The 24963-nt window shown below is 41.0% G+C and overlaps 1 protein-coding gene across 1 annotated transcript in view; it reads left to right on the top strand.

Annotated features, from left to right (window-relative positions):
• Positions 1 to 24963, top strand: part of LOC129706390 (ubiquitin carboxyl-terminal hydrolase 15-like) — a 90502-nt gene that overhangs the window by 62109 nt on the left and 3430 nt on the right. The window contains 10 exon segments of the mRNA XM_055650669.1: positions 1178 to 1261; positions 1352 to 1446; positions 5220 to 5411; positions 6362 to 6477; positions 12597 to 12875; positions 15834 to 15904; positions 16741 to 16856; positions 19964 to 20113; positions 21468 to 21571; positions 22899 to 22987. Of these exon segments, the coding sequence (XP_055506644.1) occupies positions 1178 to 1261; positions 1352 to 1446; positions 5220 to 5411; positions 6362 to 6477; positions 12597 to 12875; positions 15834 to 15904; positions 16741 to 16856; positions 19964 to 20113; positions 21468 to 21571; positions 22899 to 22987 (1296 nt within the window).

The raw sequence follows: 24963 nt of genomic DNA, 5'->3' as shown, positions 1-24963 counted from the left end.
AAGGGTGCCAGAATAGTTAGTTATAATAGAGAAAACTGTTGGTGCTTTCACTAACTCAAAAGTGTGAAAAAAATACTGCTGGTGACTAATTCGTATGGGGCAGTTTAACTTTCTTTTCTCATGCCAAAATAGATTGTATTGTTTTAATTTGTTTTATTGTTTATCCCTGCCTGTGGCGTTAAGTAGCAAAATTGCAGGATCAGGCATTTCCAGCTTTGGAGAGGTTAAACCAGGGGGAAGGTCATAAGGAGAATAATGGAGTAGCAAGGAACTTTGGAATATGGAAATACAGCATTTATGGAAAGAGAAACAACTAAAATGTTTCACACAGTTTCTCCAACCTGAAACTTTAACTCTGTTTCTCATTCCTTAGCTGTTGCTTGAGTGTTTCCAGCATTTCCTGAAATTCAATGGCCAGACAGAATATCTAGTGAGGAACAGTTATGATTTGGATGTGATGGCCTTTTATCACAGCTGGAGGAAGTTGAAGCAAGGGTTACACAGATGAGAAGCCAAAGATACTGGACCAAGTAGTGATCATGGACCTGGGGCGGCACAGTGGCTCACATAGAGCTGCTGCCTTCCAGCGGCAGAGCCCAAGTTTGACTGTTTGTACGGAGTTTGTGCATTCTCCCTGTGATAGCGTGGGTTTTATCCCATCACAGGTTTGTAGGTTAATTGGATTAAGTAAAATTGTAACTTGACTCTAGTGTGTAGGATAGTGATGATACAAGGACAAGTTGATTGCTGGTTGCTGCAAATTCGGTGGTCCAAATGGCCTGTTTCCACGCTGTATCTCTAAAGTCTAATATCTGAAAAGGTCCATACTGCCATCGGTGTGGAACAGTTTGACTGCGTCACAGTGTCTTAATAGTAGAATGATCCCATGACCATACAAGACTTCGCTCAGAGACAAAAAAAATAATAAAGTAGATGAATGGGTGTTATGGGGTGCCTGAAGTGGCCACGCAGAGGGAGGAGTGCATCCATAATGGATAAAACAGTCAACAACAAATTTTGCTCCAATTTGAGTTGAGGGTAGACGGGTTCTGTGGAAGAATGAAACTTGGTTTACAGAACGATTGCACTAAAATATCTGCATGTAAGCATTTCAAAAGATAATTTTCCCCGAAAGATGAAAAACAAATGTTGAACTGAACCTTCTGTTTCATTCCAGTATAAAATAGTTGTTCCCAAAATCGGCATAATTTCCGATCTGTGTGCAGCGTTGTCTACTCTTTCACATGCCCCTGCAGACAAGGTAAGAGTTGCAGTTATTCCAATTCTGAATAATTGATTTTATTTTACCTTTTGGCATATCCATTGAAACCATTTTGTGCTTCATATTCAGATGGTTGTCACCGATATATACAATCACCGGTTTCATCGAATCTTTTCTATGGATGAAAACCTGAGTAGCATTATGGAAAGAGATGACATATTTGTGTGAGTAGTGAAACAACTTGCCTTTTTTTATAGTATTTAATTATCATTGAATATAAACAGCAGACAAAGGGATTAACAGGTCAATATTTTCCATTTAGACTTTAGATATACAGCACAGAAATAGGCTCTTCGGCCCACAGTATCCTACATACAAGGGACAATTTACAATTTTACCGAAGTCAATTAACCTGCAAACTTGCACATCTTTGGAGTCTTGGAGGAAACCAGAGAACCCAGAGAATACCCACAGAGTCACATGGAGAATGTTCAAACTCCGTACAGACAGCACCCATAGTCAATATCGAACCCAGATCTCAGCCACTGTAAGGCGACAACTCTATCGCTGTAGATGTAAATTTAACATCATAAAATTGCTTTACAGTGTGAATATATGAGAATAGGTTGATAATTGGACTACCAAATTGATTTGGAGGAGCTGATTTTCTAATTGATTGAGATCTGTTTTTGTTTTTCTGCTGAGAAGCGGATCTCTCTGGTACCTTTGACGATGTGAATAATTCAACCCTCAGCACCACCCCAAAGCTCTATGATATACTGAAATAATACTATTTGCTGCTCTCCCGTGGGAGGCGTCTTTCCAATCATTCCCTCATTCCACCTTTTTACATGTAATAGCAGTGGCAAAACAATAATGCTTTGTTGAACAGTTAGCACTACCCTGCACTTAAAAGACACCTGTCTAAAAGACACCTGGCTATTACTGTAGTACAATGGAAAATGGCCCAAAAAAATTGCATTTAAATCTCATCTATTCACAATAACTTTTATTTCGATATAAATATGAATTAGGATTAGGAATGGGTCACAATGCTGCTCTAACATTTCATAAGATAATGATTGTATCCTCAACTTTACATTTCCATCTATGGAACCTTCAATCCCCTTTTTTAATCAAGATTTTGTCCACTTGCCTAAAAAATATTCAGATTCTGCTTCTACCATCCTTCGACAAAGAGTTACAACACTCTAAGAGTGAAAACTTTACCTCATCTATCTCAAGTGGGTGTAAGTCATCAAACACAGGAGACTTGGGCTTGCTTTGAGTTGGAGAGTTTTGTTGGCCTCGCATTTATCAAAGGAGATTAGCCAAGAGTGCATTGGAGATGAGAGACGTCAAGGAGTCTGCCACCACCAGATGAACTCTGGCAAGACTTCAGAAGTTCATGTGTAGTTTACTAATGAACTGCTTCTGAAGCAATTTGCTCATGGGTTTTAACTAGATAAATTCAAATTTATATCTTTCTAAAAAAACAACATATTTTATCCAGCCTTGTATAATTTTCTAAAATTGCACTGATTAAATATATATTGAGGAACTCAATCCTTTGAGATTGAATACTTACATGGTACATTGACTACTGAATAATTGCATTTGTTTATAGATTTAACAATGGGTAGATTACAAGTAAAGACAAATTTGTAAAAATGTGGGTATTTCTGAATCTGCAGATGATAATCAGTCATACAGCATGGAAACAGGCCCTTCAACCCAACTTGCCCAAGCTGACCAACATGCCCGATCTGCACCAGTCGCACCTGCATGCATTTGGCCCATATCCCTCCAAACCTATCCTATCCATATATTTGTCCACATGTTTTTTAAACATTGCGAGAATACCTGCCTCAACAATCTCTTCCGGCAGATCGTTCCATATACCCTTTGAGTTTAAAAAAAATTGCCCTCTAGATTCAATTAAAACTTTCCCCCCTCACCTTCAACCTGTTACTATCTTGCTTGCAATTTATTTCAGAAATCAAGTTTGCCTGAAGTTTCTAATTGCCAATTTTGCTCAGTGTGACAGAAAAATATCGCTGAACTGAACTAGAAATGCGAAAGGAAAAATTCAAACCATAATAGCATACTTTAATGTCTGTTTGTCACTTTACCCACAATAGTGAGTAACTACTGCATATGACTAGATATTGCACCACGACTAGATCCAAACTAAAGAGAATGAAGAATTACTTAATTTGTTGGGAGGCTTTGGAAAGGTCGCAAAGGATGTTTACCATAATTATGTCTAGTTTGGTTACAATGAGAGGTTGGACAGACATGGATTGTTTTCTCTGGAAAGCATGAGTTTGAGGGGAGACCTGATAGAAGTGTATAAAGTTATGAGAAGGCTCAGATAGGGTACATTTCCACCCTTTTTCTCGGGGTGTAAATGTGACAGTCTAGAGGGTATAACATTAAGTGAGAAGGGGAAAGTTTAAAGATCTGCAAGGCAAGTGTTTTTTTTTTTTACACAGAGGGTGGTGGGTGCCTGGAATGCGCAGGCAGGGATAATGTTGTAGGCAGGTAGGAGTGGCATTTCGGAGGCTTTTGGATAGACACATGGATACACTAGGAATGGAAGGATATGGATTATGTGCAGATAAGAGTTTGGCATCATGTTTGACACGGATATTGTGGGCCGAAGGGCCTGTTGCTGTGCTGTACTGTTCTATGTTTGATGGTAACTTTCCATCAAAGGGCAGCAACCACCAAAATGCAGCATATCTGAAGAATTGTACTTAATTTTGGTTCAATGTTGACAAAATTCTGAATAATACATTGCCATTTTAGTATACCAATCTAAGATAATATTGGAGATAGACACAAAACGGTGGAGTAATTCAGCGGGGCAGGCAGCATCTCTGGAGAGAAGGAATGGGTGACGTTTCAGGTCGAGACCCTGCTTCAGACTGAGTCAGGGGAGAAGGAGTCTGAAGATATGGGCAGGTAAGGTGTGAAATTGACAGATCAAAGCAGACAATGATAAGGAATCGTAGAACGGTACATTGTTAGCTGAGGGGAAGGTAACAAGGAGGCATACAATCAGTATAATTAATCAAAAGGACAGTGAAAATAGTCAGAGAACTAGGGTTGGGGAGGGATGGAGATAGAGGGAAAGGAAGGATTACGTGGTTAGAGAAATCAATATTCTTACTGCTGGGTTGTAGGCTGCCCAAGCAAAATATGAGGTGCTGTTCCTCCAATTTACGTTGGGCCTCACTCTGACAGTGGTGGAGGCCCAGGACAGAAAGGTCAATATGGGAGGGGGAGCGGAGTTGTTCAGCGAAATGATCGGGGGGGGGGGGCTTGCAGATATGTAGGAGTCCACACCTGGAACAGCGGATGCAGTAGATGAGGTTGCAGGAGGTGCAAGTGAACCTCTGCCTCACCTGAAAGAACTGTCGGGGTCCTTGGACAGATTCAAGGGAGGAGGTATAGGGACAGGTGTTGCAGGGGAAAATACCTGGAGAGGGGGTGCTTTGGTGGGAAGTGACGAGTTAACCAGGGAGTTATGGAGGGAACAGTCTGCAGAAAGGGAAAATGTGGCTAGTGGTGGGATCCCATTGGATAATATTGGTGCACTTTAAGAAAAATCATGAAGAAATTAAAAATTATGTATAGGTCCGTGGAGACTTAATTAGATTGGTTCTTGTTCATGCTTCATTAAAATGTTCAAGTTGAAAGGGCAGCTATTTACCATAATGATTTCTCACCTTTCAAGTGACTGTATTAGGATGTTTATAGCACTTGAATAATTAAGCACTTTATTGTTCTGAGACCTTGTCAGTAATTTAAAATTGCACAGCTGTGTCATGCACCAAACTGTTTTGCTGTATGCCTTGATTGAGTATGTGAGCCATATCCGTTCTACCCCTCCCACACATGAAGATTAATATTTTCATGAAATAAGGCGCCAACTGATTTCTGTCGAAAGATAATGCAGAATGTAGTGAAATAAAGTATTTTGTGGTTGCAGTTTTGAAGTGACGGGCAGTAGGACGGATGACACGGACATGGTTGTGATTCCAGTGTATCTGCGGGAGAAGTATCGGCAGCCCAGCTATGGCCATCACAGCAACACTTGCCTGTTTGGCCAACCCTTCATGATATCTGTGCCGAGAAGCATAACAGAGGAGAAGCTTTACAACCTATTGCTCATGAAAATGTGGTATGTAGCTGCCTGTTTATTATCTTCCTTCCAAAAACTTATTCTAATCCGCCTTACATCCTGATAAAAGATCCACTTCATTTTGGTTGTAGTCAGCACATGTGCACTGCCATCTATGTTACAGCAGCTGCTGTGGTGTTGCATCCCCCATCCCACAGCCAAACAAGTTTGCTCAAAGCGGTAGACACAAAATGCTGGAGTAACTCAGCGGGACAAGCAGCATCTCTGGAGAGAAGGAATGGGTGACGTTTCGGGTCGGCACTTCAGACTGAAGAAGGGTCTCGACCCAAAACGTCATCCACTCCTTCTATCCAGAGATGCTGCTTGTCCCGCTGAGTTACTCCAGCATTTTGTGTCTACCTTCGATTTAAACTAGCATCTGCAGTTCTTTCCCACACATTTTGTACAAAGTAGTGTTTTTTTACAAGCAGTGTCTGATTTACAACCCGAGCCACTAGGTTTTAGAGATAGAGCATGGAATAAGGCCCTTCAGCTCACGGACCATTGATCGCCTGTTCACACGCTATTTCGAGGTTACCCGCTTTCTCATCCACTCCCTATATATCAGGGGCGATTTTACAGATGCCAATTAACCTACAAACCCACAAGTCTTTGAGATGCGAGAGGAAACCGAAGCACCCACAGGAAACCTACACGGTCACAGGGAGAACATGCATACTCCACACAGACAGCACAAGGTCAGGATCGAACCTGGGATTCTGTGGCTGTAAGGCAGCGGCTCTACCAGCTGTATCACTGTTCCACTCTTTTGCCATAAGCCATTTTAGTGTATACATGACTGATACCTTTTATCCTGGTTCTTGCCACCTCATTTCCCCAGAGCCAGGCTGCTCTTCTCCTTGCCATTTCCTTTGTCACCTCACAATGTAATCATTAGGAAATTTAATTTTCTGAGATATTTTTCCTTTTTCTATTCCTTTTCATTTTAGCCGATATGTTAGAACCTACAATGAAAATGAAGATGAGGAAGGAAGTCTTCATTTTGTCAAAGACCTTGGTATCAATGGGAATGGACAAAATGGTGTCCATGAGGAGGGATCTCCAAGTAAGACCTGTGTGTTTCTAACTTGGTAATGCCATAAATCCTAACAAGAGTTTATGGCTGTTCTTTTAACATTTTTCCATTCCTCTACCAACAGGAATGCTTGTTAATGCCTAAGTAGTAATTGTTTATTGATTGAAAGATACAGCATGGAAACTGCCCCTTCATCCACCAAGTCCACACTGACCATCTATCACCCGTACAAACGAGTTCTGTTATTTCATTTTGCATCCATTCCCTACAACTAGGGGCAATTTACAGAGGCCAGTTAACCTGCAAACATGCACATCTTTGGGGTGCGGAGGAAACTGGAGCACACTGAGGAAACCCATATGGTCACAGGGAGAACGTTTAAACTCCACACAGACAGCACCCGAGGTTGGGATCGAACCAGGCTCTCTGGCGTTGTGTGGCAGCAGCTTTACCAGCTCTTTCATTGGCAAAACATCTAATGGGCAGTAGTTTACAATTCCTGCCTTGGTATATTTCAAAATTTCAATATAAATTCTTACAAATTGTATGTATCCATATTTAATGCAGTTCTGTTTCTACCTATGTCATGCAGTGTAACTTGACTGATTATTTAGACTGATTAGATCTGGAGGCAAGTGAAATACATACAGTGTCCTCCATAATGTTTGGGACAAAGACCCATCATTTATTTATTTGCCTTTACTCCACAATTTGAGATTTGTAATTGAAAAAAATCACATGTGGTTAAAGTGCACATTGTCAGATTTTATTAAAGGATATTTTTTTTGCATTTTGGTTTCACCATGTAGAAATTACAGCTGTGTTTATACATAGTCCCCCCCCCATTTCAGGGCACCATAATGTTTGGGACACATGGCTTCACAGGCGTTTGTAATTGCTCAGGTGTATTTAATTGCCTCCTTAATGCAGGTATAAGAGAGCTCTCAGCATCTAGTCTTTCCTCCAGTCTTTCCATCACCATTGGAAACATTTATTGCTGTTTATCAACATGAGGACCAAAGTTGCACCAATGAAAGTCAAAGAAGCCATTATGAGACTGAGAAACAAGAATAAAACTGTTAGAGACATCAGCCAAACCTTAGGCTTTCCAAAATCAACTGTTTGGAACATCATTAACAAGAAAGAGAACAATGGTGTGCTTACTAATCACAAAGGGACTGGCAGGCCAAGGAAGACCTCCATAGCTGATGACAGAAGAATTCTCTCTACAATAAAGGGGAAAAAACAAACATCGATCCGACAGATCAGAAACACTCTTCAGGAGTCAGGTGTGGATTTGTCAATGACCACTGTCCGCACAAGGCTTCATGAACATTAAAACAGGCTACACTGCAAGATGCAAACCACTAGTTCGCTGTAAAAATAGGATGGCCTGGTTACAGTTTGCCAAGAAGCACTTAAATGAGCTACCACAGATCTGGAAAAAGGCCTTGTGGACAGATGAGACGAAGATTAACTTACATTGGAGTGATGGCAAGAGCAAAGTATGGAGGAGAGAAGGAACTGCCCAAGATCCAAAGCATATCACCGCATTTGTGAAACACGGTGGTGGGGGTGTTATGGCCTGGGCATGTATGCTGCTGAAGGTACTGATTCACTTATCTTCATTGCTGATGGTAGTAGCTGCTGTTAAAGGTACTGACTCATTTATCAACTCCGATCAGCTCAAGTTCAAACAAATGCCTCAAAACTCATTGGCCAAGTTCATTCTACAGCGGTTCATTCTACAGCAAGACAACAATTCCAAACGTATTGCTAAAGCAACAAAGGAGTTTTTCAAAGCTAACAAATGGTCAATTCTTGAGTGGCCAAGTCAATCACCCGATCTGAACCCAATTGAGCATGCCTTTTATAAGCTGAAGAGAAAACTGAAGGGGACTAGCCCACAAAAGAAGCATATGCTAAAGATGGCTGCAATACAGGCCTGACAGAGCATCGCCAGAGAAGACACCCAGCAACTGGTGATGTCCATGAATCACAGACTTCAGTTATTGCATGCAAAGGATATGCAACAAAATAATAAACATGACTACTTTCATCTACATGACATTGCTGTGTCCCAAATATTATGGTGCCCTGAAATGGGGAGACTTTGTATAAACACTGCTGTAATTTCTACATGGTGAAACCAAAATGTATAAAAAATGGCCTTTATTAAAATCTGACAATGTGCACTTTAACCACATGTGATTTTTTTCTATTACAAATCTCAAATTGTGGAGAACAGAGGAAAATAAATAAATGATGGGTCTTTGTCCCAAACATTATGGAGGGCACGGTATAACTCGGAAACATAAATAATTGACATTCCCAAACACATTTTAAACAGATAACTTTGTCATTTTCATAGTTGTAGGAAAGCTGAGTTGAATTTTCTTTTATAAGTCTCTGGTGAAAGACTAAAGTTTATACTCAAACTGTAGAGCAGCATCATCCCATTTTTCATCATTATAGAGTTGTGCCTACACAGTCTTGTTACATTTGTTTTTTTCAGATGCAAATCTATTTCACACTTTTTCCTTCATTGAATAAAGATGTTAATTCTTTGCATCTTTGAATTACAAACACTTCAGTGCAATGTTCATATTGGCTCTCAAGATTGCAAATACTACCCTTTCTCTGCAGATTCCTTTGTTCACTTATTTATTTCCATTTTGGACAATGTTGGCATTCTGTTTGATTAGAGCATTCTGTCCTAACAACCTATGGTTTACAAAAGAAAATCTAACTTCTTTCAAATTCTCCCTTCACATGAAGTTCTAAATTTAAAATGGGTGGAAATATCAAATGACAAATGATTTTTTTTTCTCTCTCCGTTCTGTGAAGGAACAAGAGAGTGGAACTAATTGGATAGATCTGGCAATGAGTTGGCACAGGAATAATAGGCCTCTTTTTAATGATTATTCATTCTATGAGTTTGGAAGAAAGTTTGACAAGGGAGGGCTGTGTGGAAACCCTGAAAAATCAATATTGTTTTTTCTGCTTTTTAATGAATATAAATGACTGGGTTTAGCATCCTTTCATGGGATAATTAGATTTTGATACTAAAATAGCTACTTGTTGAAAAAGTGTGATCAAAACTCAACAAAACGAACATTTCCGTTGTACCTTTTTAATATTGTATAGCAGCTGCGCTCATTTGCAGAAATATGATAAAATAAATCGGCTACTTAGGCAGACTGCAAATTAAATGTTATTACTAATGATAACTGTTGTAGGTAGGTTATAATCTGTGGGAAACAGTAGATTAATCTAAATTAGCATAATTTGGAGAAGCAATTTATAAATGAACAAATACAGTACAAAGACAAGCTACAGAGCTTCATTAAGATTTTTAAATGCTTTGACCAAACAATACTGTTTTGAGAATTACACCATAAACGATATACATACGAGTTTAAGAGACCCAAGTTTCATAATTGAGTTGCACTGAGCTACATGATCTTAGCCAAGGCTGTGTTAAGGGCAGTGTCTCTCCTGGTTTGTGCATAAGAAAATTAAACCTGGGTTCCCATATCTGGCTGTTTCCTTTAGAGACACAGATACAGCACGGAAACAGGCCCTACGGCCCACTGAGTCCGTACCAATCATTGATCACCCCGTACGCTAGCACTATCCTACACGCTAGGGACAATATACAATTTTACCAAAGCCAATTAACCTACGTCTTTGAAGTGTGGGGGGAAAACTGGAGCACCCGGAGAAAACTCACGTAGTCACGGAGAACATACAAACTCCGTACAGACAGCACCCACAGTCAGGATTAAATCCGGGTCTCTGATGCTGTAAGTCGGCAACTCTATCGCTGCGCCACCGTGATGCCCCACAAATGAATTTCAAGCAAGGATGTACAAATGTTGGGAACTAATTGGATGCAAAGTTCACACAAGCATTGCTAAAATTCATGAGGACAGCAGGAATATAAATCATACAGAGTTAATCTTTTGAGAAGGTGTCAAATTCCCCATTGAAAGAATGAAATGTTAATCAAATAACAATCTGCCAAGATGGCCATGGCAAAGAAAATTATTGGGGTATTTGAAGTAGAATTGGGTGCCTGGATCACAGAGTGGATACGCTGGAGGAAAGAGTTGCATGATTTATTGTCAATAATCAGATTTCTACTATGTTTTAAATCAAATGTGCTGTATGATTTTACTGTTAGTCCAATTTTTTGTCCAATTTTCCTTACATAAATGAGGCAGTATGGTGTTATGGATGAGGACTAGACTGATCTACTGAGGTCCACATCACTATAGTTTACATTAATTTAGAGAAATGTATTACCCTTCTCCTTTATGTTATTCAGTGTATCCTTTTAATTGAATTTTGTTATACTTCTGTTACCTCCTTACCTTCAGGGTTTCTGTGGCATAGATGAGGGAGTGAAGGTAAAGATTATGTTCAAGCCCTAGTTTGGTTTCCTTAACTACGTGAAACTGGGTAATCTATTTTGCTCTTCTGGGAAGCCAGCATTTTAGGGCATGAACATGAAATTTCATTTTGTTGAGCGACCTCTATTAGCTTTTAATCCAATGTTTCACCTGCGTTAAATAGTGTACTATCATGCTCATGTTCATGTTATAGGAGCAGAATTAGGCCATTTAGCTCATCAAGTCTACTCCACTTTAATCTTGGCTGATCTATCTTTCCCTCACAACATTCTCCAGCCTTCTCCCCATAACGCCTGACATCTTTATTAATGCAGAATCCCAATGCTGCCAAAGTTAATTCCATATATAGTAATAAAAGTAGTAGACCAAACATACGATGTTCATGCTTTTCACACTGTAGTTACTTCAATGTCCTACACAAGTTGACTTGGTAACATTTATAAGACATCTCTCCCTCGTGTCTTCAACATCCAATACTTAATCTATTTGTATATTGAAAAATTATGTTTGTCTTTCATTTTAAGAGTTTTAAACGGAGCTCTTATTTATTTTTTTTATCTGAAATTATTATTTTTTTGGCCGGACAAACAAAATCCCAATGAACAATGGATCTTTCATCAACTACCTTCTGCGGATTTCTTTGGTACCACTTAAGTCAAATGCATTTACTCAGTTACTTCCAGCCGAGTACAGAACATTTATTTTTGTCAGAGTAATTTTGTCCTCATTTTAGATGAATGTATACGATTTGCCTTTGGAGGATTATGTTGGCATCGGTAACCTTGCACTGCCCTGCTCTGATGACTAAGGGCAATTAGCAAAGTAATTTAGTCTGATCGGGCGTAATTAAATTAAGGATAAGCTTTCGTGGAACTAACTGTGAAGCAAGAAAATGGAAGTTAATTGGAATAGTGTGGCATGTTCCAGCCGGCCAAGTGAGGTGCTGCTTCTGAATTCTTAGCAGACTATACATTTTTACCATCCTCGTTCCATTCCCTATGATATATATATAGATTTTACAGTATTTTATCTCTAGTATTTTAAAATTCTTACCATTCAAAATAGGGTCCTTCCTTTCTTTCTAATATTGATTAAGAACTCTGTCAAGGGCAGCACAGTGGTACGATCCTGACTATGGGTGCTGTCTGTACGGAGTTCGTCCTGTGACCACGTGGGTTTTCTCCGGGTGTTCCAGTTTCCTCCTACACACCAAAGACGTATTGGTTTGTAAGTTAGACACAAAGTGCTAGAGTAACTCAGTGGATCAGGCAGCATCTCTGGAGAAAAAGGATGAGTGACATTTCGGGTCGGAATCCTTCTTCAGACTGTTGAAGAAGAATTCTGACCCGAATTGTCAGACATCCTTTTTCTCCAGTGATGCTGCCTGACCCATTGAGTTACTCAAGCGCTGTGTGTCTATCTAGGGTCTAAACCAACATCTGCAGTTCTTTCCTCCACAGGTTTATAGGTTAATTGGCTTCAGTAAAATTTGTAAGTAGTCCCTAGTGTATAGGATTGTGCTAGTGTATAGATTTGTGCTAGTGTATGGGGTGATCGCTAGTCAGCGCCGACTTTGTGGCCTGAAGTGCCTGTTGCTCACTAAAAGTCTAAAGTCTGTGTAATAAGTTTAAACTCATTTACAGTAAGAGGTGGCAAGGCACGCACCTCCAAAGCATCAGTGGCGTTGTGACTGCAGTGATTTTTATTTTTCCCGTGGATTCTTTCTCTGAGCAGGTGAAATGGAGACGGATGAACAAGATGACGAGTCAAGTCAAGATCAAGAACTTCCGTCTGAAAATGAGAACAGCCAGTCGGAGGAGTCTGTTGGGGGAGACAACGAGGACTCTGAAAACGGCATCGGCACTGATGATCCTTATAAAGGGCAGCTATGCCATGGACAAAAGAAACAGCTCTTTACATTCCAGTTCAATAATTTGGGGAATCCGGACATCAATTATGTCAAGGACGATCGGCAAATACGATTTGAAGAAAGCAGGCAAATCCGGCTCGATGGTATGTGATGCAGGTCAGAAGTGTCAGGCCACTGTTCAGTAACTGTATGCAAAAAGGAATTACATGTGACAATAAAATACCATTGAACCAGCAGGTCACATGCATATTGTCACCCAGAAGATGACTTCAATCCTGCATGGTGACCAAAGTACTTTTGCTTACCAGTCTATTGCTTAAAAATACACTCTTTGCCAGTGGTTGGTGTGCCGTGGGTCAGGGAGCATCTCAACCTTCTCTTCCATTCCATTAGTGAACCCTGTTGTGGCATAGGCACTATGTTTGTAACAGGATTTCAACAGAGTATACTTTGCAGGCAGATTTAGACTTTAGAATACAGCGCGGAAACAGACCCTTCCACCCACCGAGTCCTCGCCGACGAGGGATCACACCATACACTAACACTATCCTACACACTAGGGACAATTTACAATTTTACCTAAGCTAATTAACCTTCAAACCTGTATGTCTTTGGCGTATAGGAGGAAACCAGAGCACCTGGAGAAAACCCACGCTGTAATAGGGACAATGTACAAACTCCATACAGATAGCACCCATAGTCAGGATCAAACTCTGGTCTTTGGCACAGTAAGGCAGCAGATCTGCCACTGTACCACCCTTATGTTTACATTATTTGTGTTTAGACAGTCCTTATTTAAATATTTTTTCACATTTCCTCCCTATTGAAATTGTCAAGGACACTTGTAATTCTACCCGCACTTCAGTCTTCCAGTGTTCTTGGTCGAATATCTGTTTTTAATATTTTGGTATCTGTGTTAAACTACAAATGGCATCACAGCCAGTTTCTATAGAGGTTTCATTACATTCTGTTAATATGTTGAATCTTCACATTTAGTTTCTTAGTCAAGAGACTCTCAAGAGTCAAGGGAAGATAAAGAGTGTTTTATTATCAAATGTATCAAAACGGAACAATTAAATTCTTACTTGCAGCAGCACAACAGGGTTGTAAACACTACTCAATAGATAATATAATCAACAGTTCAATATATAACAAAGCCCAGTGTAGTACAAAAGAAAAGGTCAAGGCATTTTGTAGCACAGAGTTTAGTTGGAGTGTGTACTGGTCAATAGCCTGTTGGTTGTTGAGAAGAAGCTGCTCCTGAACTGGGACATTACAATTTTCAGATTCCTATACCTTCTTCCCAATGGCAAGAGTGAAATGAGAGTGCGGCTAGGGTGGTGTGGGTCCACGATGATGCTGGCTGCCATTTTGAGACGTGTCAATGACATGTCCTGGAAATCAGCAAACTTAACACAGGCCGTGCCTGTAACTTGCTTGTTATAGCACCAGAATACTACTACATCTTTCCAGAACAAGGCATACTTTTTCTTTAAGCTGACCACCTCCTGTCCATTAACTCACTCAGGGCAGTTTGTGTCCCTGGCTTTGATCGTGGCAAATGTTCTATGCTCTGTCTTTGCAAGTGGTCCTGACATTCCAGGTGCTGAACTTCATATTGAGGACTGGAAGTTGCCCATGTGTGTGACTATTGTTAACATGGGGTCTGTATTGCCCACCGACTATCACCCAGGCTTTTCAGAGCCAGGTCGTGGTACAATTGCAATAGGGTTAAAGACAATTGACCACTGGACTCTGCTTCATGGAAATGGCACCAACACGCACTCCCCTGCACATGTTCAGCTGGGCACCATGTGGAAGGGATTTCTCATCTTGCCAATATTAATTTCCACTCCTTTCTTGCTGATTGAATTTAGCTGCTTGTTCTTTGTTTGCGTCTCCACCTTTCTCCATATGTTGCTTCAGGGCTCTATTGCTCCTGGATGTGTGAAATAATTAAAATTGTAAAAGGATGGAAGAATGAGGTCAATAGGTAATGGGACATCTGTTTACTGTCAAGGGGGTTGATTTAGAAGAAAGCTTTAGCTGTGTCTGTCTGGAGATGTATGATTTATAGCTGTTGTTGAAACATTCTGAGGAAGAGGAATGCTGGAGTGGCTGTGTGAAATATGTTACGGTTAATGGTGTAAATAAACACCAAAAAGAAAAAATTGATATAAAAGATCACAAGAATCTCCGTTTTTACTGTTCCCAGCGGCCATTGTATTTGATGCCCTTAACTGAAGTGTAGCCTTGATTGCCTTACCCAACCTTTGTGTGTTTTAAAATTCTCTTCAATAAGATGACAGAAAGCTTCTGATATGCCGTACCTCAGCCGTGATGTGGTCAGTCTGTTGAACTATTGATGATCACAGCCGACCGCAAACCTGCAAAACTCGCCAATTCGATCACTTATTCTGGAATGTGTCAACAGATAGCTGTCAGGATGTAGAAACCTTAAATGGTTTCTACCTCATTTTAATAAACTGAGTTGCGTACCTACACAGCAACGTTGACCAGATTAGTAACCTTAACCTGGGATTCCAACTCGAGAGCCGTGATCTCCCGGTTGCCAAACATTTTAATTCCACTTCCCATTACCACACTAACCATTCTGTCCTGGGTCTCCTCCAATGTCAGAGCGAGGCGAAATGCAAATTGGAGGAACAGCACCTCATATTTCGCATGAGCAGCTTACAACCCAGCAGTATGAACATTGATTTATCTAATTTCAAGTAACCTCTGCATCTCCCCCATCACCCCCGCACCCTAGTCATCCTGCCAGTTCCACCGTTTGCATCCCTGTATCCATTCATTATCACCTCTTCCCCAGTGAACAACGGGCCATTATGGGCTCTACCCTCCCTTGGTCATCTGTTGCCTGACCCGCTGAGTTATTCCAGCTCTTTGTGTCTATCTAGAGAACTTCTGATCTCCATTCAGCTGGATTTTTTTACCGAGCGAGTCATTGTTTTCTAATGGTTTGCACTTTTGTTATGTCACCTTAACTGCTTCATTTAAGAAATCACTGTCAGTGACATTCTACGTTTTTTGTACAGAAGTTCATTTTTAGAATTTACTCTACCTGCTTTTATCCTCAGAGCGAACATATCTGGCATTAGACTGGGATCCTGAAGTAAAAAAGCGATGGTTTGATGACAATGCAGCAGAGGTAAATGTGTACCATGTTTGTACTAAGAATAAATGGCTGTAATGGTGCTTGATGGTATAGTGTAAAACAAAAATTCAACAGGGCAAAACATTAAAAATGCCTGCACAGTTGTTTAAATACTTAAGGATTCACAAAGTAGATACAAACCATATTGTAAAAACACAACTTTTTAGTGTTGTGACGAGGGAATACAATGCACAAGTAATGTCCAAAGCAGCTTCTTTTACGTAATAGATTTCTAAAGTTTGAACTTTTTCTGAAAATAACTACATGTTGTCTGGTTGTATCACACTGCCATGTTTAGTTTTAGAGATACAGCGCGGAAACAGGCCCTTCAGCCCACCAAGTACGTAATCCCCACACATTAACACTACCCTACATTCACTAGGGACAATTTACACATACACTGCCAATTAACCTACAAACGTGTACATCTTTGGAGTGATGGAGGAAAACAAAGATCTTGGAGAAAACCCATGCGGTTACAGGGAGAACGTACAAACTCCTTACAGTAATCAGCATCGAACCAGGGTCTCTGGCGCTGTAAGGCAACAACTCTACCGCTGCGCTATCTTTGCTGCAGAACAATTTTTTTACAGTCATACATCTAAATTTTTTTACTGCATTCTGTCTTTGCTTGATCATTTTAAAGCACCAGATTAGGATAAAATGTGATGTGATGTTATTTTTAAAGTGTAAAGGAAGACATAGAGATGGTTAATTGGATTTTTAACAATGCATTGAATTTGGCAAACCTTTAAAAACATGCAGTGGACAAGTAGTTTTTCATTATAATTTTACAAACTCATTTGATATGTTCATTTGTTTTAATTCAGGATTTTGAGAAACATGAAAGTATGGAATATAGGCCTCAGAAAAAAATGTTCGTAAAATTAAAAGACTGCATTGAACTTTTTACAACGAAAGAAAAACTTGGTGCAGAGGACCCCTGGTGAGTAATTTTGGATAGAATTAAAAGTTTGCAGTTAATAGATGGAGGATATTCTTACGTCACATGGTTATGTAAACTGCTAAGCTTGATGTTTACAAAGTTACTATTGGTTTTCCAAGATTACAGTTATGACCACACTTCAGAAATGCTCCAGGATGTAACGGAAGAGACAATGAAGATGTGATATAAATGTTTTACTTCATCATAAAGTACATTGTTAATTGGAATCACTACAAAAGAAAATCAGAATAGAGCTTTGTAGTGTAATTAATTATGACAGTAAATATGGCAGATCAACAAGCTGCTATTTGAGCTTCAGTTACATTTTCTCTTTGTGAAGAATTATGCTTTACTATATTAAACCGTTTTTTCTCTTTACCTGATCTCGCTACAGGCTTATTGATGGTGAAATGGAACAAGGAGCTGCTGTAGACAATACAGTGCCCTCCATAATGTTTGGGACAAAGACCCATCATTGATTTATTTGCCTCTACTCCACAATTTGAGATTTGTAATAGAAAAAAATCACATGTGGTTAAAGTGCACATTGTCAGATTTTATTAACGTGTATTTTTATACATTCTGGTTTCACCATGTAGAAGTTACAGCTGTGTTTATACTTAGTCTCCCCATTTTTGGTACATGGCTTCGCAGGTGTTTGTCATTGCTCAGGTTTCTTTAATTGCCTCCTTCATGGAGGAAGCTTGGTTCTTGGTTTCTTGGTCCTCCAAAATATTCCAAATGGAATTTAAACTGGAGGTTAGGGAGGGAGGACTTAAGCCAGAAAGAATAATAGAGCTTTCAGCATCTAGTCTTTCCTCCAGTCTTTCCATCACCTTTGGAAACTTTTATTGCTGTTTATCAACATGAAGACCAAAGTCGTGCCAATGAAAGTCAAAGAAGCCATTGTGAGGTTACGAAGCGATGTTAGAGACATCAGCCAAATCTTAGGCTTACCAAAATCAACTGTTTGGAACATCATTAAGAAGAAAGAGAGCACTTGTGAGCTTACTACTCGCAAAGGAACTGGCAGGCCAAGGAAGACCTCCACAGCAAAGCATGGAGGAGAAAAGGAATTGCCCAAGATCCAAAGCATACCACCTCATCTGTGAAACACAGTGGTGGGGGTGTTATGGCCTGGGCATGTATGGCTGCTGAAGGTACTGGCTAACTTATCTTCATTGATGATACAACTGCTGATGGTAGTAGCATAATGAATTCTGAAGTGTATAGACACATCCTATCTGCTCAAGTTCAAACAAATGCCTCAAAACTCATTGGCCGGCGGTTCATTCTACAGCAAGACAATGATCCCAAATATACTGCTAAAACAACAAATGAGTTTTTCAAAGCTAAAAAATGGTCAATTCTTGAGTGGCCGTCAATGACTCGATCTGAACCCAATTGAGCATGCCTTTTATATGCTGAAGAGAAAACAAGCATAAGCTAAAGGTGGCTGCAATACAGGCCTGACAGAGCATCTCCAGAGAAGACACCCAGCAACTGGTGATGTCCATGAATCGCAGACTTCAAGCAGTCATTGCATGCAAAGGATATGCAACAAAATGCTAAACACGACTTTCATTTACATGACATTGCTGTGCCCCAAACATTCTGGTGCCCTGAAACGGGGGGACTATGTATAAACACTGTTGTAATTTCTATACGGTGAAACTAAAATGTATGAAAATGGCCTTTATTAAAATCTGACAATGTGCACTTTAACCACATGTGATTTTTTTCTCTATTACAAATCTCAAATTGTGGAGTACAGAGGCAAATAAATATATGATGGGTCTTTGTCCAAAACATTATGGAGGGCACTCTATTTAGGGCAAGCAAACTGTTCTCTATTCAGAATACTTTGCTCAAAAAAACCTGTTTGCATCATCAGTAGTACAATTGCCGCTCAGTTTTGCACAAGTTGCTCTCCCCTACTCTCTTTGTTCCCTAAATCCGTATAAGAGCGCCCTCCACTGGATAGATTTAACATTACATCCTCAATACCATTCGGATGTGGACACAATACAATACAATACGGTTTTATTCATCACATTGCACATAAAGTGCAAGTGAAATGAATTTGTCAGCAGTGGTACAATGAGAAAGAACACACAATAAACAATAAAAATTTAGCACAAACATCCACTACAGCATTCATCACTGTGGTGGAAGGCACAAAATTTGGCCAGTCCTCCTTCATTTCCCCCCGTGGTCGGGACCAGGGTCCAGAGTCAGTCCAGAGTCGGCTCTTCCCCACCAGAGACCGCGGCTTTAGGTTGCCGCAGGCCGGCGGTCGAAGATTTAAAGTCCCCGCCGCAGCCAGAAGCACCGCAGACCGCAGGGCCGGCGGTCGAAGCTCCCCTCTAGGGGTGATGGTAAGTCCACGCTGGGTCCGCGGTAGAAGTTGGCCGCGGGCCGGCGGTGGAAGCTCCTTCTTCTCCCGGGTCTCCCACAAGGGATCCCGGGCTGCGGACGCCGCGCCAGCTGAACCTCTGCAGACCGCGGCTTCAGGCTGCCGGCTGCCGCGGGCCAGCAAAACGGAGCGCTCCCCTCCGGCGAGCCCCAGCGAGGGCTCGCCCGCCACGCGCCGAGAGTCCACGCTGTGCCCGCCGCTGAAGCCCCGGGCGCGTCTCCGGGAAAGGCCACCCGATCCTCGTTGTTAGGCCACGGGGGAGGCAACCTGGAAAAAGTCGCCTCTCCATGGAGGAGGCGACCGAAACGGTTTCCCCCTTACCCCCCCACACCACCCCCAACACAAGACACACAAAGATCATAAAAAACATACTTTAAAACATACTAAAAAAAACAAAAAAAGTTGGGGGGGAAAAGGACACGCTGCTGACAGGGTGCCGGCTTGCAGCGCCCCCACCGCTGCATGTTGAGCACTGTCGCTTAATGCTAAATTTAGGTTTAGAAGGATAAGGGCTAAACACAGGCAGATGGGGCACGTTGGTCGATGTGGTCAAGTTGGGCCAATGGGCCTGTATGACTTTGACTGTATAATTTTCTTTCTCAGGATCTTTGGCTGGGATTGCTGTTTGACAAATAAAATGAAATGGAAATAATAACAAGTATTTTAAGCCTCTTGATGTGTTTTTCTTCAGGTATTGTCCGAACTGCAAGCAACATCAGCAAGCCTCCAAAAAGTTAGATCTGTGGTCACTGCCCCCTGTCTTAGTGGTCCACTTGAAGCGGTTTTCCTATAGTCGATACTGGCGAGATAAGCTGGACACACTGGTTGATTTTCCAATTAGGTATGTCCTAGAATGACAAACTTGGCCATTGACTCTAGAGCAGATTGTCTTTGATTTTGGGCAGCACAGTGGAGCAGTGGTAGAGTTGTTGCCTTACAGAGTCAGAGACCCAGATTTGATCCTCTCAACGGGTGTTGTCTGTACGAAGTTTGCACATTCTCCCCGTGTCTATGTGGGTTTTCTCTGGGTGCTCCGGTTTCCTCAAACATCCCCAAGACATGCAGGTTTGTTGGTTAATTGGCTTCCGTACAATTGTCCCTAGTGTGTAGGATAGGATAGAACTGGACGGTGCGGACTCAGTGGGCCGAAGGGCCTGCTTCCAACCAAACTCATTTGTGGGGAGAATAATGTTGATAATATTAATAACGTTAATAATCTCTGTGTCAAGTGCAAGCCTTCGTAAACTCATTTGAGTCCCACATTAGACAAACTGCTTTGCCAAGTACCAGAGTTTTCGTATAATATGGATATTAGTTTAACCAATTGGAAAATACATGTCACCATGGTCCTAGTCTCTGGCAGGGGAATGAACAAAGCACATGGATGTTTGTGGGGAAGAGAGGGAAATCAGTTTAGACAGTCTGCCTGCTGCTGCTGATTTTAGGGCTAAATTGTTCTATTCCAATGATGAAAACCAGACAGCATTTAATGATCAATGCCTAAAGATCTGGAGGAACTCAGCAGGTCAGGAGGCATCAGTGAAAGAAATGGACAGGTAACATTCCGGGTTCAGACTGAAAACGTCACCTGTACAATTCCCTCCGCAGATGCTGGTTAAACAGAAGATAGACACATGAAGCTGGAGTAACTCAGCGAATTAGGCAGCATCTCTGGAAAAAAGGAATGGATGATGTTTCAGTTGGAGAACCTACTTCAAACTGTAGATGTGTCTCGACCCGAACGTCACCTATTCCTTTTCTCCAGAGATGTTGCCTGATCGGCTGAGTCACTCCAGCTGATTGTATCTACCTTCCCTCCACAGATGTTGCCTGACCAGTTGAGTTCCTCTAGCACTGTGTTTTGCTCAAGGTTCTCACATCTTGTGACATAATTAAATTATGTTCATCGACAGATATGATTCTTAGATTCATAAAGATTTAATATATCTGATGGATAGATGCCTAACAATCCCAAGACCTCAAAGTATTCCTTCATTCTAGGAACATCACTTTTAAATCACTCACTGTTTCCTCTATGAAGGAGATAAACCAGTGACAGAACAGATCCGATGGAGTATTCGATTCCAGGATTGTTACTTCTAATGTTAAAAGATTTGTTTGGCTTGATATAAAATAATTATTTTTAGCATGCGTACAAGTAAGTTTGTAATTTTAATTCTCTCTGTTTTCATCAGTAATTTAGATATGTCAGAATTTCTTATCAATCCAAATGCTGGCCGCTGTGAATATAATTTGATTGCCGTGTCTAATCACTATGGTGGAATGGGTGGAGGGCATTGTAAGTATTCCCAATCAATTGTGATGGTGATTTAATTTTTTTAAACCTTTAAATCCAATTTCATTCACAAAACTCATAAATCAACTATGCACAATTTCCTGTTATGTCTGGTTCCTATGCTGAATGTGTTTAATTCAAGTCAAGAGTATTTTATTGTCAAATGTCCTGAATGGGACAATGAAATTCTTACTTGCTGCAGCACAACAGAATATGTGAATATGTAAACATTGTATATAACGGGAAAAAAAAGAAACGGTTCAGTAAATAACAAATAATAATATAGCCTTTTGCAGTTCAGAGCTCGGGGATCCAATTGCAGAGGGATGCGCAGAGGCCCAGTTCCATGAGCTTGGTAACCAGCTTGGAAGGGGTAACTGGAGGGAGGAAACTTTGAAGTCTCATCCACAGTAACCCAGTGAAGTTATAAGAGTATAACCATATAACAATTACAGCACGGAAACAGGCCATCTCGACCCTTCTAGTCCGTGCCGAACACGTATTCTCCCCTAGTCCCATATACCTGCGCTCAGACCATAACCCTCCATTCCTTTCCCGTCCATATAACTATCCAATTTATTTTTAAATGATAAAAACGAACCTGCCTCCACCACCTTCACTGGAAGCTCATTCCACACAGCCACCACTCTCTGAGTAAAGAAGTTCCCCCTCATGTTACCCTTAAACTTCTGTCCCTTAATTCTCAAGTCATGTCCCCTTGTTTGAATCTTCCCTACTCTCAGTAGGAAAAGCTTATCCACGTCAACTCTGTCTATCCCTCTCATCATTTTAAATGTAACTGCATGTTGAATCTCTGCTTGGGGTGTCTTATTGCTGTAAATTTTTAGACTTTTGGAAAGAATTGACTGAAGCTGGCAAGCTGAGAAACTGCTGCTCACAATTCAACCAGCCAGAATGAGTCACTTTTTATGGCCTTCTTTACTGCCCAATATAAAGCAGAGGGGAAAGATTTAATAGGAACCCGAGGGGCTACTTGTTCAAACAGGGTGGTTCGTATATAGAACAAGTTGTCAGAGGCAGTGGTAAAAGTGGGTATATTTACAACATTTAAAAGACACTTGGACAGATACATGGATCGGAATGGTTTGGAAGGATATGTGCAGCAGCAGGCAAGTGGAATTAGCTCAGTTAGGCACCTTGGTCGGTATGGATAAGTTGGGCTGTTATCCATTCTTCTATCCTGCATGACTCTATGACTCCGACTCACGACACTCTGGGGATTTGTTTAAAAGGCTACAGATCTAGAAAACATTTGCAGGATATATCCAGCCTGCATTTTCTGTCATTGTGCTCACTTCTTATCTTGTAGATACAGCCTTTGCCAAGAACAAAGATGACAATAAGTGGTACTATTTTGATGACACCAGCGTTTCATCTGCAACAGAAGACCAAATAGTGGCAAGTATCTTCAATGTAGTTATCCCCTCACACATTTAAGAACCCACTGTATTTTTTTTTTAGATAATGCAATGATGAGAATATTGGAATGTTTGCAAAAGTTTATTTTTACTTTGAATCCAACAATGCACATCATTTTGAAACTTCTCTTTACAAGGTCTTAAAAGAAATAAAGTTTGCAAAGCAATGTCTTTGTGAAAACCTATATTATTCTCAAAGAAATAATATGGAAGTGTATTTAGTTTTGTTTATTATCAGGTGTGCCGAGGTACAATGAAAAGCTTTTTGTTGCGTGCTATACAGTCGGCGGAAAGACGATACATGATTACAATCCAGCCATGTACAAATATAGGATGAAGGGAATAATGTTTAGTCTAGTAAACTCTAATCAAACTCTAGTAAACTCTAATCAAAGATAGTACGAGGGTCTCCAATGAGGTAGATGGTAGCTCAGGACCACTCTCTAGTTGGTGATAGGATGGTTCAGTTGCCTGATGACAGCTGGGAAGAAACTCTCCCTGAATCTGGAAGGGTGCATTTTCACACTTCTATACCTATTGTAGTAGGCTGTGGGCCGAGGAGCTTTTTCGTTCAAGTTCGTGACCCAACTAACGGAACTACCTGAATTTTTAACATATTGTGTAAAAATATTATGTAAATCATACCTGAAACTGAAAGGATCATGGCTGCCTCCTAATTACATCAATGTTAATAGCAAGGTTTCCAAGGAATAAAGGCAATGCTCACCTTGTTGATAATTTTATTTTTCAATTGATTTATCTTCATCAAGTTATGATGTGAACTGTTAAATAAAAATGATAAATAACAAATGTAAAGCTAGGATTAGGGTCAGGGTCAGTCGGTCGGTCAGTCTGTTGGTCGGGCTTGTCGGTAGGCCGATGGATGCTGTGGAGGATCGGTCCGGCTGTCGGGCCGTTGGGTGAGAGTGGCCGGGCCGCCGTTGGATGGTGAGAGTGGTCGGTCCGCCGGTGGGTGCTGCGAGGGGTCGGTCGGGCTGTCAGTAGGCCGGTGTTGTAGCGAGCGAGCGTGCAGTCTGACGGAGCCGGCGCTATGGTGCTGCTGAAAGCGGCCCGGGCGGCATGCAGGGCAATGCTGCTCCCCACCATCATCACCACGATGATCCAGAAGGGCATGCTGCAGGACCACACGTACGGAACCCGCAGCCGGTCCCAAAGCGGCTCCAGCTGCAGCCGTAGGCAGCTCTGGAACGGGGGCAAGTTGGGGGTTAGGCATTTTCCTGTCAGTGGAAGATGCCTTGGCCTTCCCTCAGCCTGGCACTGCCCCTGTCCCAATATAGCCGTGACCCCCACTATGCACACTGGCAGTCAGTGGGGTTCAGTAAACGGGGGAACCCACAGGAACTGCCCTCACCCATTAGATAGATATGCCATTTATTGTCACTATACAGACTAGTACATTAATTAGGCTGGTTCAGGAGCCGAACCTCTGCGGCAGTCTCATTCAAAATATACACTCACAATTATATTAATTATAATATATATATACATTATAATAATATATGGTGTAATAATATATAGTTTAAATAGACTGCAACACGGAAATAGGCTCCCCATGGTGTAATGTGGGTATTGGACACTAGATAGCAGTTACTTTTTTTGATCTCATTTTCTAATTAGTTTATACTTTTGGCACTGACGAATCATGACTTCCTTCTCAATTATATTTTATCTAAATCTGTGCAAAATTTCATGTAGTTCCGAAAATTGATTTCTAGACACATTGTTGATGCTCGGCCCACAGCCTATAGTCACTACTCAAATAAACTGGATCTTGTTGAAGAAGGAATGGGCTGATCAGGCCTGCTGGTATGCAGGCTAATTGCCCTCTGTATAATTGCCCCTGATGTTTAGGGAGTAGATGATAAAGTGGGATAATATAAGACTGGTTAGTTCACTCGTGTGTCAGATGACGTATAGCTCGTCATCGTCCAACAT

Source organism: Leucoraja erinacea, chromosome 19 (assembly GCF_028641065.1).
Source record: "Leucoraja erinacea ecotype New England chromosome 19, Leri_hhj_1, whole genome shotgun sequence".
NCBI lineage: Eukaryota > Metazoa > Chordata > Chondrichthyes > Rajiformes > Rajidae > Leucoraja > Leucoraja erinaceus.
The sequence above is the reverse complement of the archived record's forward strand: the minus strand, read 5'-3'. Positions and strand labels throughout refer to the sequence as shown.